Source organism: Halichondria panicea, chromosome 1 (genome assembly GCF_963675165.1).
Source record: "Halichondria panicea chromosome 1, odHalPani1.1, whole genome shotgun sequence".
In the NCBI taxonomy this organism is placed as follows: domain Eukaryota; kingdom Metazoa; phylum Porifera; class Demospongiae; order Suberitida; family Halichondriidae; genus Halichondria; species Halichondria panicea.
The window spans coordinates 12,341,070-12,361,847 of NC_087377.1; the positions used below are offsets into that span (position 1 = coordinate 12,341,070).

Sequence of the window (20,778 nt, forward strand, 5' to 3'; positions counted from 1 at the left end):
GACTGTGAACCGTGCATTTTGTTTTCCACCCAACGCATACATTATCAGAATACATGTAACTATACATCTTTACGTTGTATAGTTTGAGTAACGCATTAATATAGCATAAACATCTGATCATTAAAACCACCATCACATGTTTTGTATATCAACAAAATAAGCAACAATTAAGAGAAGTAAGTCAAACTTGGAAATGCATCACAGCACATACATAAATATTGGTACTGAAACAGCATAATCATCATAAAGTTAGGATAGTAAGTGACTGCATGTATATACAGTGAAACCGTTATCTACATGTAGATCTATATTATGCTTTATGAGTCAATTTCTGCTATATAGTATTGGAGCATTATACTATACTTAAGAAGTATACTTACGTCAGAAGCGACCTATCATGGAATTAAGATTACCTCAACAAAATGTATGTTTTATAATTATATGAGTCAATTTCTGCTAGTATTGGAGCATTTTATTATACTTAAGAAGTACTTACGTCAGAAGCGACCTATTATGGAAAGATCACCTCAACAAAATTTGTTCGAAAGAGTATAGATCTCCTATAAAACATGATAATTATACAAAAATCACTGCCATCTGATGCGCCAGTTCGCCTAAAGAAACGGTTGTATACATATCACTAGTGAAATCCTACATCACAGTAGAAAAGGTACAATGGAAAGCGACATAATTATTCTGAATAACTATACTCACTTGATATCATCTTCGCCTATTCCCACACATAATTATGTTGTGCTTTGGAGGAATGTAATTATAGGAAATTTGAGGAATAGATTAATATGCACCCATATATCCTCCGCTACCATGGTTACTCCGAGGTGGAAGGTTATATATACCGTAAACTGTTTGCTCATAAATTAATATTCACGACTTATAATATAAATGCCATGACTGTCATGTGTGCCTTTGCCACCCCTGTATAGCTACCTAAGCTATTTCTACGACCCTGCATGCAATGCATGAACAACTGACGTTGTTGTAACCGTGATTATAGGCCATGCAGAGAAGCAGGAAACTCATGAAATCAATACATTTGGAGCCATCTTAGTAGCAGCTGTTGTATAATTATGGAGCTATTTTGTATTCAACCAAACTACAAAGAAGCGTGGGTAAAAAGAGTATGAGCTTGTAAGCTGCATATGCTACATGATCTGAGGCTAAAAGGATGCACGTCGGCAATGAATTTCCTGGTGACGAGGCAATTCATTGCCTACAACTAAAATTAGTGTAGGAAATGGAAGTTTTAACATTCCTGGTTATTGTATATATGGTGGCCTTAAAGTGTAGATACTGGCACCGCTACATATGAGTTTCCTGTGATTATGCCTGCACGCATAAAAATTAATATTATATCATGTGTGTATATATTAGCAATAAGTTTAGTAGCTTTATATTTATGTTATATATAGCTTTGACAGGTACATGTTGAGACATCAGCACGGCCCGCAGGCAGTGCTTTCATTACAAAAGTTCTCAGCAAATATTTAATCTTTTATTCCTTCACAATCACTTCAACTGATGTATATTTCCATGAGCTGAAGTCCAATATTACCGTGTACGCTGGGATTATAGAGTAGCTCAATGTCATCAGTAGTTGGAGTTGATAGAGTTTTCGTAAACCACGGAGGATTGTTGTTATTGTAACATGTGTTGAGGCTAGATTGACCATCCCACAACGCATTATCGGGATGAAAACGAAACGGGTTTACATTATAGTTATTAGATGTGGCCACACTATCACAAAGTATAGTCATTTCCGACAAATGGAGGAGAACCAAAAGTGTTCCCCTCATCACAAGGACAGCGCACGTGAGCGTCAGTATCACCACTGGTTCCATTAAAATAACCACTAGCAAACGTCCAGATATGTGTGCGTGGAGATTGTCCATGCGTGACACTGAGTCCATCGACATATGCAACATCGATAGTATTCCTATGCTATTAACACTATACTCTGATGAAAAGGCTGAAATGGCATTCCAAGTAAGCAAAACTAGGCATAACCCGAGAACGAAGCATTATTTGCAAATCAGAGTGACCAATCCCAAATCCAAGAAAACATGACTAAAAGCCTATAGAAACTCTTACTTGCACTTTATTGATCCTTGAGCAGCTGTATAGCAGTCTACACACACACACACACACACACACACACACACACACACACACACACACACACACACACACACACACACACACACACACACACACACACACACACACACACACACACACACACACACACACACACAAACACACTACTGTATACCTCGCTTGTGCATGCACACCGAGGCATAATAACTTTTACAGTAACAGTATATTCAAGACAATTCACTCACCCAGGTTAGGCTCAGACAGGGTCATATCTCTCCTCCATGTAGTTGGTACAGTACAACAGTAGGACCCTGTTGGAGTGAGCTAGGGGTTGGTCACTCTGTAGTTTAGTCTGATGATTTGAGAACCATTCCTGTTAATGTAGAACTGCTGTCCTGGTTCACCACCATTGTTCAGTATCACACACCCACCATGCAGAATGGTCCATTACCATTGCTGTCAACACTATTTCTACAGAAGGTAGTGAGGTCAGTGCGACAGATGAGAGAAGGGAGACCACCAATGATTATGTAACTCTCTCCAGTGTCAGTGATGAAGATCTAAGTCTAGTATGTTAGGACCACATCCCATGCAGATCAGGTAGACTGTTCAGTGATTTATAGCTTCTACCACAGGATTACCTTGCTGTCCCAAACAGGTGGACACAACACACAGTAGCAACACCTTGAGTATTCTCCATTGCATGCTGCAGCCTTTATATCTGTTTGGAAGTTGTTCCATTAATGATCCTTACCCACCCAGAGCCAGTCTAGCCTCGAATCCAGGCCGATTAAAATACCTTTTCTCAGAGGGGGGAGGGAGGACCTCCCTTGATTTTGCCCCAAGCTATTAAGTCTGGCCCCCAGACCAGCCCAGAGCACGCAGCAAAATCTTGGTCCACACCACTCCTCTGAGTCCTCAGAGACACCATCACTGTCCCTCACCCGTTGTGTCCTACAGGTGGTATCTCCATGCACGGCAGTTCAGGCTCCACCGGATTGGTTTAATAGGTCGGAATTGTCCTCTTGTGATTTGTCTCATTCATGCGCATCTTCATAATCATGACATTCTTATACACAAAACAATAGCAATAGAAATATATAGGTACAACAATTAGATCTTTGAACCTGCAAAGAGAAAATGCTGAAAAAGAAAACTCGTGAATATTTATTTATAAGGGACCACAATACGCTTAAATTAACAGTATAATGCTCACTCAAGCATGTAACAACGTATGCATTGATTTAGAATTTTAGCCCCGTGACAGGAGAAGTCCTTAGAGGAGCCAGTGCTAACGTATAGGTGGGAGCACGACTGCATGGACATCGCTGCTAACGGTATTTGTGCAGGTACGTACATTTTTAATCAGAAGCTGGTGCAGTGATCACAATGTTGTACAGCTGGGAGTGTGAGGAAGAAGTCAGACTGCTCATTTATGGGGGGTGATCAGTGCCAAAACCTCCAGTTCTTTTTATTTAGTACTAACATTATTTGCATGGTAAAGTTCTACATACAAATGACACGCTCTCTCTTATTTGCATGTGAAGTTCTACATACAAATGATACTCTCATTTGCATGGTGAAGTTCTACATACAAATGACACGCTCTCTCTTGTTTGCATGGTGATAATCTACATACAAATGATAGTTTCATTTGCATGGTGATAATCTACATACAAATGATACTCTCATTTGCATAGTGAAGTTCTACATACAAATGACACGCTCTCTCTTATTTGCATAGTGATTTTCTACATACAAATGATACTCTTCTTTGCATGGTGAAGTTCTACATAATTATAATCTTATTTGCATGGTGAAGTTCTATACGATGAAAGTTCTACATACAAATGAGAAGTTCTGCATACAAATAACGCTGCATGGCAAATGATATAAGCTTTGTTAGTTTTACAATGACACTCTCATATATATTTGCATTGACTTGAAACCACTCCCTTTTTCATCTATAAGGAAGGGCTCGGATGAAAAAGGGAAGGTTGGAATACAATTAGAACAAACCACTATAACTACATAATGTGTGGGTGTTTATTCAGCTTTGATCCCAGACCCCGTCAGAAATGTATTTTACTCGAGGCTATATAGCAACAGAAATAGTACATGCGTGAGTGGTGGCATGCAAGTTGTTAGGACGTTAACATTGTTGGGAGCGTGACAGTCTTCACGCATGCCCCTATAGGACAACTGTAAATTTATAGTGGCATATTGAAGGAGGACACAATTAACATTATAGTAAGACGGACATTTTAATTAACATATCAACTACGTGTTGGACACGCCCGCTCATGTGGCAATCCTTTTTGGTCACATAAGTGGGCGTGTCCAATAACGGAGTTTAAAAAAACTATGCAAATGCGAGAGTATCTTTTGTATGTAGAGCTTCACCATGCAAATGAGAGACAGTATCATTTGTATGTATAACTTCACCATGTAAATGAGAGTATCATTTGTATGTAGAACTTCACCATGCAGATGAGAGTATCATTTGTATGTAGAACTTCCCCATGCAAATGAGAGTATCATTTGTATATGTAGAACTTCACCATGCAAACAAGAGAGAGCGTGTCATTTGTATGTAGAACTTCACCATGCAAATGAGAGTATCATTTGTATGTAGAACTTCACCATGCAAATAAGAGAGAGCTCGTCATTTGTATGTAGAACTTCACTATGCAAATGATTTTAGTACTAAATAAAAAGAGCTGGAGGTTTTGGCACTGATCACCCCCCATACTCATTGCATTTCCTTGATGGCCGGCCAGTAGCTATTTCTGACAATAATAAGCGCCGACTCAGCACATTTATAGCTTCTCTGTGTCGGCGCGGCAGCTACACCGACCTTGAGCTAATGATGGAATTTCTTGTCCAAAGATGTCTCCTGCTTTGTCTCTACATAACATCAGCTCTAGGTGTTGCAAGTAAGTTCATGTGGTTGTGTATCACTGTATGAGGCTAGAGCTTGAGGCCTAGACTCTAGCTAGCTTTAATCAGGGAGTGTATGAAGATACATACACTCCTTAATAGCTTTTTGCTGATGATTGTACATGTAGAGTTGGGAGGCAAATAATAGTGATTGGAAGTGGTTAGTGACAGTTATATTCGAGGGATCAGGCTCGAAAGGTAATGTCAGCATCAGTAAGGAAGCATCAGTATAAGGAGTCGATGATTTGATGACCTTGTCCCACAGTAGCCTCAGTCCCAGGCCGATACGGCCTGGTATTGATTGTATCTGGGCGTGGCAGGAACCGGAAACAAAAGCAGAGATTCTTCACACTTTGTTTCCTGTCATATTTCCCTGTATAAGTTTAGTACCGTAATTTAGCTTCGTGTTAGTCTCGTTCCCAGGCCGATCCATCGACTAGGAGTCGACCTAGCATTCAATTGGAGACGGATCGGCCTGGGAACGAGGCTAGCTCCGTGTATGCTCTCAAGTAACAAAAATCTAGCCATAGATTGTCTAGCTAGCTAGCTATGGAAAGTTTAAGTTGTTCAGATTAACGTATACATTGTCTTGCTTCCAAGAAGGCCCCACTCTCATTGCAGAATAGTCCCAACTCTTGTCAGAAGGAAGAAACGTCTTTGCCCGGTATTTATCGACACTTCATTTACATAATTATGTGATGCAGTTACCGGATTAGTAATTCCTATTCCTCCTAGATGGACAGAAGAGCCAGTAAGATTTCTCACTTTCCTTGAACACGCTGCATGGTTGTTCAGTCAAGGCAAAAAGCAAGTCGTATTGGACCGTGTCCTCCAGAGGGTTGCAGCAGGTCAGCAATGTCTGGAATCATACGTGACAGGAAGGACCAACGACTGGAAAGACCATGCATGAACGTCAGCACAGTAGGCTGTGTGGGGTTGTGATTGGGCAATATTAGCTAGTAGTTTTATCTCCTCCGACTACTTTCTGACTTTGCTTGTCACATATTCAACAGTAGTGTGGGATCTCGAGCCAATTGCAGCTTTAATTAATAGTAGAAATTTGCAATGATGAGGAATACATTAATCACAAGGCCAGAGGTCAGTCGAGGTAGTTGAGCCACTATAGCTACAGGTCGGTTAAACTTAATAAAATGTGTCTTCTGAAATTGAGGCGATTTAAGTGCCATGTATATGATTATGAGTGAAAAATGTTTAAATGTCGTATATTTAGAGGGTCACCTCTGATACAGGTTGGTTGGTAGAAAATTAAAATTGAAATGCAGTCAAGCATGACCACTAATTGCAAGTAGACATACACTGTATGACATGACTGGCTGCACTTCAACTTCTAACTGGTGTCAACCAACCTGAAGTCCTCTGTAGGTAGCTAAGACTATATAATTATAGTACAAGCTATATGCTTATACCAACTCAGGTCTTGCTAATTACTGTCTCAGATCGTATTTTTCGGTATAAATTATGCTATAAATTACTTTAATGTTATATTTTTCTACCAAAAAGAGGCATCTCTAATGTCCAACACGAGTGTAGCATGTCCTGGTGAGGCTGTTCTGTTCACATGCTCTTCGCCTGGTACTGCATTGATATGGCAAGTAGATCTACTATCACCAACAGGGACGTCACTGCAAAGTTTCTTCCTTCCCTCACAAGTTGGTATTCCAAGGACACTTGAATCTGGGGTGATCATATTTGAGGCTGTTCTTGTAAGCAATGATGGTGGAAATCTGACGTCCACTCTCATCAACCTCAGTGAAGTGTCTGTACTGGATGATAGCAATGTCACCTGTACTGTTACTAACAATGGTCCTACGTCACAGCAGCAAACCATCATGGTTGCTGGTGAGTATTGTAATTCATAGCTAAGCCTGTTGAGATGTTATTATTGCAGTTGTCCCAACACGTCCACTCAATCCAAGCATATCCTACATTCAAAACCAACTCAGTTCCTCGATTATCACTCTGGACTGGGACCCTCCCTCCTCTACTGGTGGTGTGTCTGTCAGCTATGTCCTCATCATCTCCCCAACACCTCTCTCCGGGTCACCAGTCACCATGGATACCACCTCCACACAGATCACTGTCTCCTATAGCACTCCCTATGATGTGACTATCAGAGCTGTCAACTGTGCTGGAATGAGTCAAGAAAGTTCAATTGTGGATCTAAGTAAGCTAGCTATAATTTTCATGGTGACTGCCGTCACATTGATTATAATTATTTGGATTGTAGATATAAGTAGGCTATTTTATGGTTATAAAACATATACATAATTATACTCATTCCCTATCATACTTTTAAATCAATGCAGTTGTGTGCCCCACTCCATCTACTGCTGCTGGTGTTACCATCACCAACACACCTCCTGTCACTATTGGTGGATCCATGCTCACCTTCACTTGCAGTGGAGACAATGAAGTGATAATCTCAACCTGTGGCAGTAGTGGGTGGTCTCCTGACCCTAAGACATTTGAATGCAGAATAGGTATCCTACGTAGCGGATTAACTGTATAATATTGATTTCATTAGATCCTCAAGTCACCTGCGGCTCTCCTGCCACACCATCTAGAGGCAGTGTGGACGTCAGTGGTGAGACACCATGCACCCTTTACACTAAGCTCACAAGTCATATATCGCTGTGATGAGGGACTGTTTCCCCTTGATGTGAGGACCAGCACATGCACTGATGTGGGGGGTAGAGGAGAGTGGGGGGAGAATCCTGGGAGCTTGGTGTGCAGGGAGAGGCGAGTTGAAATGTAGCTGTTTAGAGGTAATGTTTTTTATTTCCTTCGAAAAAGCTCATTTTGTAATTTCTGGGACGTATAATTGTAGTAGCTTACATATACATCGCCTTTGTTCCACATTTCCCTAAGTACGTATACAGTCATTTTGTTACCTTCCATATAGTCAACTGCTCTCTTCCTCCTGAGCCCTGCAACGGTGCTATAGTGCACTATGAGAGGTTAAATGAGACGATGTTGGAGGGAACAGTGCTGACTTACCAGTGTGACAATGGACTCTCACTGACTGGACCCAACACCATCACTTGCACTAATACTAGAGTCTGGAGCACTGAGCCTGAAACAATCAAGTGTGTGCCTAGGACTGAAGGTTAGTAATTGTTTGCTATTCCAAAAATACATGCAGTCATACTATCCCCTCTCACAGTTTCTACTGTCGCTATCAGTGTGGTCATCACTTTCATTATCACTCTAGTCATTGGATTCCTCACTGGACTCCTAGTGATGCATGTTTTCTCTCGTAAGAAGGCAGTATACTTCTCCGCAACTGAAGGACAAGCTAACGTAGGACCCACTGCACCAGCTGGTCCTGTTTATGAGGAGGTACCAGTATCACCCAAAGAGGAGATTGAACTCAACACAAACCAGGCGTATGGACCGTTAGGACTGTAAAACTCATTCACTTCAATAGCAAGTTAATTGTGATCATTCTGCCATTTCATTTGTTTTATAGGCCTATATATAATTGTAGACTCGCTATAGTTCGTATATATAACCTGGAGATTGTCTCAATTGCATTCCCTATATAATACATCAGAGGAGGTTATTTTTTGCTGTAAAACTTGCCATTGTTATAACGTGGTTTTTTTGACTTCCTCAATCAGAAAGAATAAAGTGGTGTGCTTCTTTTAAACCAAGTGATCAAACTCGACAGTTATTACTATGCCTCGGTGTGTGGTAGTAAGTGCATTACACCCTAGCTTTCAGCTATTGTTTTCCTTGCAACTTTCATTATTCAACATCGGATATAAATGTATATGTATACGTAATATTATTCATTGAGAACAATAGCACTGCATCTGTTCACATACTTAAACTGATCGATATACACAATCATGTATGTATTGCTTTGTAAGAAAAAACAATAATAAGAGTTACACAACTGTCCACAAATGTACCTGGAACTGTCCTTGAGCTTGACACAGTGTGCACTGTTCTGTCCAACTTGCCCAGATTCCTGCAGCAAATATAAATCACAGTACATAAAGAAAAACTCAGTGCTAATGCCTCTCACCATGTTTTGCTTCACTCAAGGTATTAGAGGGTTATATATTATAATTATTATTGTTGTTTGCAATTGCTGTTGTTGGCTGTTGGAGGTGTTGTTGGCGGTCTGGTCTGTTTGCATGGGGGTACTGATTGTTGTAGTGCTCATAGTTTTTGTTATTATCACCAAAAACTTGAAAAGTGGAGCTTATAGAAGGATGTTTACGATTGTACAAAACCAATTGTTGTTTAAGACAAGTGAGACAATGGAGATTTTGTAACTTGCTCTAGAGGCCACATTGACTGGCAGTCAATCAGGCTTATAGAGAAATCAAATATATGCAGAGTATAGCTTGCTACTTGATCTTGATTGTGAATCGTTTGTTTACTTATCATAATGGTCATGATTGCATTCATCTCTATTGTCAACAGAACAGTATCCTTTATGATCACAACAGCTGGCTAAACAAACACTAACAGGTTACTCAGCCCACAGCTATTTACTGAAGTCAGCAATTTAGCAAATGTTTCATTAACAATCTTTACTTTTGGAAAACTTCTTCAGGACAACTCTACAGATATAGCAGATATAGGGCTCTGGGTATAGGGTATGGTAAACACAAGGTTAATATATTAGATCTCTTTTTTTGTACCCACACTGACACAGTAAATCACCCACTGTCTCATGGCTGGAGATAATCTAGGATGTAAAGATGGTTTTATATTTGCCCTGTGGTGATTGAAGCTGTTCTACTACAGAGGCCTCATTAGCGTCCAACACCAACACGAGTGTGGTGTGTCCTGCATGGAGAGGCAGTTCTGCTCACATGCTCTAAGCCTGCCCTGCATTGATATGGCAAGTGGATCCTCCAGCGATGTCTGGGTTCAAAGTACATTCTTTATTGGTTCTCAAGTTGGTCGAAGGAGGGACACATTAGGATCTGGAGTGATCATGCTGTTCTGTTCTTGTGAGCAATGATGGTGGAACTCTGATGTCCACCCTAATCAACCTCAGTGAAGTGTCTGTACTGGAAGGAAACAATAATTTTATTACCTGTACTACTACCAATAATTATAGATCTAGTTCTGTATAATTATGGTTGACTTCTTCAATATTATAATTATACTCAACATTCTGATGTGGTTTTTCTGACTTCCTCAATAGAGGGTGTGTTTCATATCATAAGTGATCAATAAACTTAAGCTTGTTGTTGTACCAGCTAGTTATATATATATAGCTCCTGCAATGCAAGTACAGGCAGTTATTATCAGCATCCAGCTGTTTAGTCTTGCTGCAGGTAAGTTACACATAGATCATCATCTATACATGTGTTCACTGGAACACACAATTTGTTTCAGCCACACTGATATCCACTCCCACTGTGGCCTGTCCTGATGACACTGTCACTTTCACCTGCACTATGCCTGATAGTCTCATACGATGGGACGTCACTCCACCACAACAAGCTACATTCAGCATAACTTTAAGAACCAACGACAACATTAACACTGATGAAACACGAGGTACTCCAGCATTCCGTGGTGTTCTCACTGACTCCAGTGGAGGAATGGTTACTGCCACTCTTACCTCACTGTCTGAGGCCTCCACTGTGGAGGATACTATGGTGGAGTGTGTGGGAGGGAGCTCACGAGAGGGTCCTCTCACTATCACTGTGGCTGGTGAGTTCTTTGTTCGGAACAAAACATTGTGGAACAAGTAATTAATGCACCCACAGATCCACCCTCCCCTCCCCTCAACCCAATAGTATCCTCCATTCTAAACCAACCCAGCTCCTCCATTATTACTCTGGAGTGGGACCCTCCCTCCTCTACTGGTGGTGTGTCTGTCAGGTATGTCCTCATTATCTCCTCAACATCTCTCTCCGGGTCACCAACCACCGTGGAGACCACCTCCACACAGATCACTGTCTCCTACAACACACACTACAATGTGATGGTCAGAGCTGTCAACTGTGTTGGAATGAGTCAAGAAAGTCAAATAGTTGATCTTAGTAAGCTATTTCAAGGTCGTGCGTACAGATATAGTCATGTAGTCCTTCTCTTTACTAAAGTTGTATGCCCCACACCGTCTACTGCTGTTGGTGTGATCATCACTAACACACCTCCTGTCACTATTGGTGGATCCATGCTCACCTTCACTTGTAGTGGAGACAATGAAGTGAGAACCTCAACCTGCGGCAGTAGTGGGTGGTCTCCTGACCCTGGGTTCTTTGACTGTGGCATCCCAGTTACAGGTATCATACATGGGCAATTAACTCTCTAAAGGAATGTTGATCTCATGTATTAGATCCCCCAATCACCTGTAGCCCTCCAGTTGCACCATCTAGAGGTAGTGTGAACATCAGTGGTGGGACACCACCCTTCTCACTGGGTTCAATGGTAATCTATGGCTGTGACAATGGACTGTTCCCCCTTGATGTGAGAACCAGTACATGCACTGATGTGGAGGGTAGGGGAGAGTGGGTGGAGAATCCTGGGAGCTTTGTGTGCAGGGAGAGGCCAGGTATATAGTCTACATCAATTTTCTGTTCATTTTTCGCTGTGTCTATAAGTGAACGTACTGCACTGTACCTGTCATACCACCGGTGCTATATAGTATATCCTATGTACGTTGCATTTCACCACAGTCAACTGTTCTTTACCCTCGGAGCCATCCAACGGAACTATAGTGGACTATGAGATGTTGAATGAGACAGTGTTGGAGGGAACAGTGCTGACTTACCAGTGTGACAATGGACTACCATTGACTGGACCCAACACCATCACTTGCACTAATGCTGGAGTCTGGAGCACTGAGCCTGAGGCAATCATGTGTATGTTACCAACTGAAGGTGAGAGTAATGAACCTGAGGCACATAGCAACCACGGGGTTATGGTAATCCCTTGCGGTCTGTTTGTCTGTGTTATTTTAAGTCTGCTTACCTGTGTAAATTATTTTAAGATTAAATTTTTTCCTAATAATTATATAGTAACTTGTAACAACAATTTTTAACAATGGTTTGCTTAGTCACAATCAGTAACCACGATTATTTTTTGATAATAATATTACATTGTATAGATCTACTATTAATAGCTAGTACATTGTATACCGGTATACAATGTCACATGCTCCAAGGTTTGCAGCAACATTGAAGTTACCAACAAGTCAGTTAACCGATTTTGTCTGGAAAAGCATTTTCGTTCGAAGTAACATTTTTCTGGAGACGCAAGCAAGCTAGTGTCCTATGCTAGCTAATCAACCACATGTCACCCGCTTGGGAAAATCTGAAATAAATCCTGCACTGGTGGTTTGTAACATTTCGGACTTGTTTGCTGTCTCTGCTGTGATCCTAGTCCCATGCTAGCCTCCTTCACTGGCCTCCCCTGAAGAGAAGGCCTGCTACTGACTGCTTGCATGCGCACGCGCAAAATTAGTGGACATTTTTTCCCGTACAAATTCCTATAATTATATTAAATACTGAATTTATCAGAGAAACTATCTTGACAAAGAATACACTAATTGTTAAAGTCATACACAGAGCTATATATAGCTAGCTAGCTAGAGACAGAGCTGTAGGTTTGTTGTACAGCTATTTTCTTTTAGTCTCGAACACCCCTCAACCTAAAAGCTTTTAGGTTGAGGCGGGTATTCGAGACTAATTTTCTTTCTGATAGAGTCAGTAGCAGTAGTATAATTATAATTTTTAGTAGACTTTTCACCAGAAGCATTATAGATGGGCGTGGCCTGTCCATATATAGCAGCTTTCACTCTGTTCAGACGATTGTCATCCGCACACTGTTGCAGGCTGTGAGTCTTTTGTTAACATAGCAGGCTACGGGTAGCTATCAGAATGCTATCAGATGGGCTAGAAATTAACCTTCTATCGAACTTTCTATCTACTCCACTTCCGTTCTTTGTGACGTCATTGTTTTACTGAGCATACACGTTGTTGCATGGTTAACGCATGCGCAAGCAGTCGATATCAGGCCCACTCTTCAAGGAAGTGTGGCCTTGGATCGAGGCTAGTCCCATGCATGCACTGCATGCATGTCTGACTATGCACCATCATCTACCATAATTGTGTCCAATAACCGTTTTCAAACGTAAGCCTTATTGTCTTCTGCATGACTGTAATTTATTGCCCTATACTTGCATGCTGCCATGTTCATACATACACACCGGAAATTTTGGTAGGTGTTTTTAGATGGCCAAATTTAAAACCGTCAAATTAAAAGTTTTCCGGTGGACCCAACACATTGCAGCAGTAGCCACACGCCTAAGATGCCAAATGCATATAGGTGCCAACTTTCCCGGATTTAACACTCTTATCCCGAAAAGAAACTTCTATTCACCTAGATATTCCAAATTTTCAAGGTTACTGCTTCTATAATTAGCTGTGTTACTATCCAATAAAACTTATCAAGCCTGGAAAAGTAAAAAAAAACTACTGCTTGAATCTTTTAACAATGAACAGAAACAGCTTTACACAAGAGAACTTATAGCTTAAGCATCCAATAAGTAGGCGTGAAGAGAGCTGAGCAGTACGTGATGCTGCTGGGACGGCATCCCCACAACAATTCATGAGATTGTAGGAAAACATGGAAGAATTATAGATATGAATTGTTGCACTGCACTGAAAATCAGAGGAATTATTGTGAATTTCTCCTTGGGCCAGTCGCTCAGGGGGGGCTATATAACACCCTTATACGTTTTGAAACTTGGCTGCATTAGGAAGTTGGCACCTATTATATGCAAATGGCTCATCCGCCAAATATTCTAGTTAGCTATAATTATAGTATTACTAGATTAATGTTTTGTGAGCAAGGATCAATTTCAAATATAAAAAATTAAAACCTAAATTAGTACTGGTAATTACACACAGAACGCAGATTGCAAGAGGTAAATTAATTTTTCTGCTGATTTGGTTCACCACAAAATATTCTAGTAACAATACAACCCCGTGTACTGATACTCTGGGTGTGATATACAACTGCCTCAGGCTTCTATCCCAATATTTATTGCTAATCCTTCACAGCTGCCACCCTATCAACTGGTGTAACTATTGCCATCAGTGTTACTACTACTTTCGTTGCCATTACTATCCTTGGATTTCTCGCTGGACTCCTGTGATGTATTCGTTTACGCGTAAGAAGGCAAGAAAAACAGCATTATCTGTTGTAGAACCCACTAAACCAGTTGGTCCTGTTTATGAGGAGGTGTCACCCAAAGAGGAGATTGAACTGAACACTAACCAGGCGTATGGACCACTAGGACTGTGAATTAAACTTCATGCTACTGACTTTTGTACTAACTATCATCATGCATACATAATGTTTTCTAGCCAGCAGTATAGCATATGTTTCACCTGCTGTACATTGCTAACCATTATTTTAAACAGTTACTGTAATTATTATAGCAATTACATAATAATGTTTGTTAATAAAAATGTATAATAAATATGCACAACATTGAGGGAAGCTACAGTTACTGTTCTGTCAAACTGTCCAGATACCTGCAGTTAATAATAAAGGAAGTGCATTACATCTGCCATATGAAGTTAGGAAAGTAAATAAATTATTGGTTTGTTATAAAAGAGATTTCATGCACGTCAAAGTCACCACAAACAAAATAATGTGCACCCCCTCAGATTTCAACGAAACTTGGCATAAATTATATCAAGAGTAGCTATATGATTATTATAGAGAGAGTATCGAACGTAGGCATACTGTGTATCAGATGTATGCGGAGAGTAACGTGACTTCCTGTATCTGTCACAAGCTTGGAATTTGCACACTGACCAATCCAAGAGTGGGTGATGTAATCTATCAACCCATCCAAGTGTGGGTGATGTAATCTACTTTCTTGATAGATTACATCACCCACACTTGGATTGGTCAGTGTACAAATTCCAAGCTTGTGAGACAGATACAGGAAGTCACGTTACTCTCCGCATACATCTGATGCACAGTATGCCTACGTTCGATACTCTCTTCTCTATCATATACTCTTGATTATATGTACATACCTTTCCATAATATAATTATTAGTCACATGAATCAGCCACACCCCTCAGAGAGGAACGTCAGAGTACTCTCTACGTAATATCATGACAATGGAATGTATTAGTACAAGCTGACAAAACCATAAAACCATGATTATTATAACAGTGCCACATCCGCTATCTCTATTTAGCCACAACATTTGCTTGCTGCTCAACTGCAGGTAAAGTTTCATTATTTGCTGCCTCCTATTCAAGTCACCTGATACTTGTGAGCAATCTCATTGGTCAGACAGTCTCGTTTAGGAAGAGCGACTGATTCATGAGACAAACGTTGCCAATTTTATCCCCATAATAATGTAATATGGCTTCTTAGCCTTTAAAATTATAATGGTGACCCGACCCGATTCCCATTAACTTCTGCCATGATTCGGATAAAAACTGATTAATTCACCGTACTCCTTATGATATAGTCTTTCAGATGACAAGTTTAAAGGGGATGGGCAGTCAAAAGGTTAAAGGCGTCAAAGCTCATTGTTGTAACCTTTAATTATCCAAAATGGCGTCTATAGTTACTATTGTCCGCCTTTTATAACTTAATTTCGTGATGGGATCAGAAGATATGGACATTGCAATATAAAAGTGAACAGCAGTTATTGACATACTGTGGGTCATTCCATAGGAATTTCCTATAACTAAAGGCCGGTGACCGTTCAGAATTCTTCGAAGCATTACGTATAGATAGAGCTATTTTAATAATAATATTATTAACACATATCAGAATTTATTTATTGCTTCTGAGGTAAGAAACAACTTATAATCAGAGTGTTTTCAGAGTGTATTCTTGTAGCTTATGTAACAGCTAGGGTTTCACAATGTTGTGTGGCCTCTATTAATCAGATTATGAGATACGCGTACAACATTTGGTTAAAAATTTGGTTTCAAACAACTAAATGAAAGGTACTGTATAGCGGGTAATTTTTGTTGGTGAAAATTTTCATATAAAATTACCCATTTGTATTCGTACAGGGGATGGTGACGTTGCATGAACCATAAGGATTATCAGGGGCGGATCCAGAGGTAGTTCGTTGGGTTCGTATACGAACTACCTTTCCAGCTAGTATATATTAGCTAGCTAGCTAACTAACTGTACTGTCGTGACAAAGTCGTACAAAGCTCTCTGCTTAATAAAAGGGTGGGGCTGGTTCTCTTTGCATAATAAAAGGGGGGGGCTGGTTCTCTCTACATAACAAGAGGGTGGGGCTGGCTACTGCAGCCACATTGCATTGATTTGCACCGTGGTCAAGCGATAATATTATTATATCTAGCCATGAATCCTTGACTCCTGGTGTAAGAAGAGGAAAGTTTCAGGTAAGGGAGAGTGCATGACACTGCATATTGAATGACACTGCATACTTACAGTTACATGTATAATTGCCCTCATTATGCCTCGAGGCGTAGCCGCACGAGGGATACGGTAAAGCTGACTGTGTGTGTGTCTGTCTGTGTGTGTGTGTGTGTATTCCAGCTATAACTGCTCAACGGTTACAATGCGACGAAAACTAACAGCTTCTATAGGCTTCTAGCCACGTTCTCTTGGATTTTGATTCGTGGATTAGCAAACTAAAGCTTCTTTCTCGAGTTATGGCTAGTTTGACTCACATTGAAGGCTGTTGCAGTCTCTTCAGAATCTTTCATAGCATCATCTGTCCGCACAAACTTTCTATTCAACATATGAGTTAGCCTTGCACTAAAGCGCTAGCTTTTTGTTAGCTACAATACTCAGAAAATATCTGTTAAAACAGCTAGCTAGCAGTACAGTAGCCATTTGTAAAATTGATCTCTTTGGACACACCCTTTAATTATTCCTGTGGATGTAATGCGCATGCGCGCTCATTCCCCATGTGTGAGAAAATAATATCCAAGATCCAGATCCAGATCCTCCTGGCAGAATCATCTTTGTCTTGAGGGCCTGGTAAGCCACAAAACACTACCATATAACAATATAGATAACAATATGCATGTACACAGGTCTTTTCTTCTTAGATATTATATACACTGAACTACAGATCCTGGAAGAATCAATTTTCTTCTTTCTTGATGTCCTGGTAAGCCACATAATACAAAAAATAATAACTTACAATAGATGCATGTAAATAAGTCTTTTCTTCTCAGTGACTTTATATAGATAAGCTAACTTTAATATAAAATTCATTATAGATAACACTCTAATACTTTTGAGCGAAAGCAAAAACATGGCGAGAGGCATTAGCACAGCGCCAGCTTGAACACTAGTTAATATATTGATGGTCAAGTTCTACAAGTCTATATATATAGCCAAGTCTCCTCTTCACCAGCCACCACCGTCTGTCTTTCCACTGGGGACCACTACTATCTCTCCTCCAGTCACAACCATCTCTCCTCCAGTCACAACCATCTCTCCTGTGTTTATAAATCATGAGGGAGAACATGAGGGTTAATTAGTGGGCGTGGTACTTTAAAAGGGGCGTGGTCAAAAATTTCGGCGCTGCGCGCCGAGTGAAATTCTTACCCGCGCTTTGCGCGGACAAGAAGTACTATAAGAACCCCCCTTCCTTAAATCCTGGATCCGCCCCTGATTATTATTGGTCCAGAAAAAGTTTGCAGTTTTAATTTTCGTCCACTGATACGAAAACTGCTATATACCCGCTATACGGTAATCATGGCAGAAGTTATGCTCTATATGAAGCATATAGGTGGAGTTACCAACAGAAGTTTGAAGGACCCGTAAATAAAAAGCCATAATTATGATACATGGGGCTAAGGTATTATAGTATGTATGCCAAGTTTCGTTGAAATCTGAGGGGGTGCTCATTTTTTGTGTTGACTTGATAGATAAGGAATGTCCCATAAATGAAGTAAGTACTTTAAGTGACATAAATTCACACAATGTACATGGTATAAAGTGGAAGTTTAGCCTAAGCTGAGTGGGTTTGGCTGCATGTGAGTTGAGGGTGACACTGAATGACACAATAAACATACGTGGGTACAGTAACAATCGTCCTGCACAAGGAAAGTTGCATTGGACTTAAGCCAATGTCATGCTATACAGTGCTATTATAGTATTACGCTAAGACTCACATTGGATTATGTTGTTCTATAATTATATTCTCCCTCTAAGGATCATTTTCCCCAGCAGCTGACAGAAGAGTGAGGTGAGACAGTCCACTCCAGCAGACTGCACCACCAGGCATTGTCACTGCTCTGTGGTGGATGGGGGTACACGGTATAGATCTACATTACCAATATTGGAAAAAAGGACACAAAGTGTTTTGGAGCAAACCTATGATATTGAAAGTAATGGCTCCTACACACAGCCCTAATATAACTCACCAGTCCATAACAAGAAGATACAGCTCTAGGTGTCTCTTGAACACTCTCTCACCCAGTAACTTGGCAAACACTGGCAACTGTGGACAGAGAAAGGGAGAGAGCAACATTGAACACATTCAAAAAGAAGTGAGAGAGAAAATTTCAAGGGAACTTGAGGAGGGAAAAGGATTTAGTTAATCCAGTATATTATACGTCTGCCTCAATTTACATCGTAGTCAACACTTGGACACTTGGATCCTTGCGTATCACTAGTGACCACCACATTTATACGACATCTACGAAGTACCCTTATCAAACACATCTTTGTATATGATCAGTACACCTAATCTACAAACAATAAACCCTCCAATGCATGCTGACTGTTTCGAAGAAGTGACGACCTTTTTTATAGGTCCTTGTCCCGCTCATTCAACTAATGTGAGACTGGAACCCCCATTTCAAGAATCCTTCCACCACGTACTGCGTGTATAGTCCCTGTCAATGCTATTTTTATGTATACCTTTGTGTTTTCTCTGAAATTAACCGGAAAACAAAAAAGGGGTGGAAGTGCAAATAATATATCCTTGTGTAACCTCAATACCAGGCCGCAGGGAAGAAGAAAGGCGGCCTGGTATACTTTGCATGCGCAATAATTCGGATATATTTGTCAGTATTACACTGTACTCTGCATGAGACACACCATACATTTCATCATAAAATTGTAATTAAACGGACAAAGTACACAGAAAAATATGAAATACCCCACGTGGTTAAAATTATAGTGGTAGCCTAATTCAAATGCACTAGTGGAATAATTATGTGTTACTATAATTATGTTATATACACAGCGTACCTTTATCCCATACCCCACTACACCCTCAATCACACAGCATATCCAGCACACACATCACACACCCTCACCCTCACTCTTCTCCCACAGCTCTCCCAGCTTGTGATAGTGTGAGTCCATACATCTTCCCCTCCTCATTTTGGGGGCCAGTGAACCACACGAGTACATCTACTGATCTGTGTGGTCTGGGTTGTCATGGATACGATGCACCACCTCAAATACACCCGGTCCAGGATCAATACCAGTGGAGCTGAAGAAGGAGGGGAAGAACGAATATAATTCTTATCAAAGTGTATTGCACAATCTTTCAAACAGCTGTTCAGGTAGTGAAACAGTTGAAAGAGCTTTAAGTGCTCAAAAATTTTTAAGTATTAAGTGCATGCTCAATGTACAACGATATTGATTGCCAAGCAGCAGCTTACAAGGTTAGAGAAAGAGAAACTTTGAGTGCTGTAGAAGTGAAGTAAAAGATAGAGATAAGACAAGGAATGTAGTGGTCACCCATGCCGTATTACTAGAATATTTTGCTGGTGAAAAACCTTTGAATGAGAGGGAAATCAGCAAAATTTGACCCTTTGCGATCTAACTATTGCGTTCTGGCAAGGATCGTGTGTATTTACTAGTAATAATTTAGGTTTGTAATTGATCAACCATCGCAAAGTTCACAAATGTTTGATGCATGCTCGCAAAACATTCTAGTAATAGTTATACGGTAGTTAGTGGTCACCCACAACTTGGTGATCTGTTACAGAACACAAAGGACTCGGAATTAAGGTGATACATTCCATACAAGCTAAACTGTAACAGGATTGCAACATACAACCACAGCCAGTTAGGTCCCATAATACAGTGTAGCTAGTATCTTCAGAGGTTTCTTAATTAATGGAGCTTTCATACTTGTAGTGTTGTTTTCACACGGTCAGCTAGTGAACAAAGAGCACGACTATTCTCCACATACAATGATAAGGTAATAATGAGCTGAGCAAACGAACAAAATTTTACAATCTTGACAAGACACCTCAAATTATCAGTGATGTTGGTGTGTGTACACTGTATAGTGATGTTGGTGTGTGTACACTGTATAGTGATGTTAATTGGTGTGTGTACACTGTATGGTGATGTCGGTGTGTGTACACTGTATGGTGATGTCGGTGTGTGTACACTGTATGGTGATGTCGGTGTGTGTACACTGTATGGTGATGTTGGTGTGTGTACACTGTATAGTGATGTTGGTGTATACACTGTATGGTGATGTTGGTGTGTATACACTGTATGGTGATGTTGGTGTGTGTCCAACAATGAGCTGTTTAAGCAAACTAGACACTTTCATGGACTGCTTTAACAGCTAATGAAACAGTAGTTGAAAAACAATAGGTTGAAACTTGCAGGCGATCTTCGAAGGCGACAAAAAACAATGTTTTCTAATCGCGATCATTCCTCATATTGATGTTATAATAAAGTCATTACGGTAAAGTTATTGTATCCGTTTTGCCACTGTGA

At 40.4% G+C, this 20,778-nt stretch overlaps 2 protein-coding genes and 1 long non-coding RNA gene across 5 annotated transcripts; 2 read left to right on the forward strand and 1 right to left on the reverse strand.

Annotated features, from left to right (window-relative positions):
• Positions 1-4,946: 4,946 nt before the first annotated feature.
• Positions 4,947-9,970, forward strand: LOC135349274 (titin-like). The gene is made up of 6 exons (XM_064547784.1): positions 4,947-5,051; positions 6,577-6,915; positions 6,965-7,240; positions 7,383-7,556; positions 7,601-8,182; positions 8,240-9,970. Exons 1-5 carry the CDS (start codon positions 4,982-4,984, stop codon positions 7,711-7,713), a joined length of 972 nt encoding a protein of 323 aa, XP_064403854.1. The 5' UTR covers positions 4,947-4,981; the 3' UTR covers positions 7,714-8,182; positions 8,240-9,970.
• Positions 9,971-10,248: 278 nt separating this feature from the next.
• LOC135348891 (uncharacterized) lies at positions 10,249-14,486 on the forward strand. 2 transcript variants are annotated; one of them, XM_064547274.1, is made up of 6 exons: positions 10,249-10,376; positions 10,438-10,758; positions 10,815-11,090; positions 11,151-11,333; positions 11,387-11,602; positions 11,727-14,486. In XM_064547274.1, the coding sequence occupies exons 1-6, from the start codon at positions 10,325-10,327 to the stop codon at positions 12,089-12,091; spliced, it is 1,413 nt and encodes a 470-aa protein (XP_064403344.1). In that variant the 5' UTR covers positions 10,249-10,324; the 3' UTR covers positions 12,092-14,486. The 2 variants fall into 2 exon arrangements, with proteins under 2 accessions (XP_064403344.1, XP_064403352.1); XM_064547282.1 differs by lacking the exon at positions 11,727-14,486 and having other exon boundaries at positions 11,406-11,578.
• LOC135350853 (uncharacterized) lies at positions 14,462-20,010 on the reverse strand. Of its 2 annotated transcripts, XR_010399305.1 has the most exons (5): positions 19,350-20,010; positions 18,450-18,526; positions 18,198-18,320; positions 15,105-15,173; positions 14,462-14,591 (listed from the first exon to the last, which is right to left on the reverse strand). It is a non-coding gene; the product is annotated as an uncharacterized LOC135350853 (long non-coding RNA). The 2 variants fall into 2 exon arrangements; XR_010399307.1 differs by lacking the exon at positions 15,105-15,173 and having other exon boundaries at positions 14,510-14,591.
• Positions 20,011-20,778: the final 768 nt, after the last annotated feature.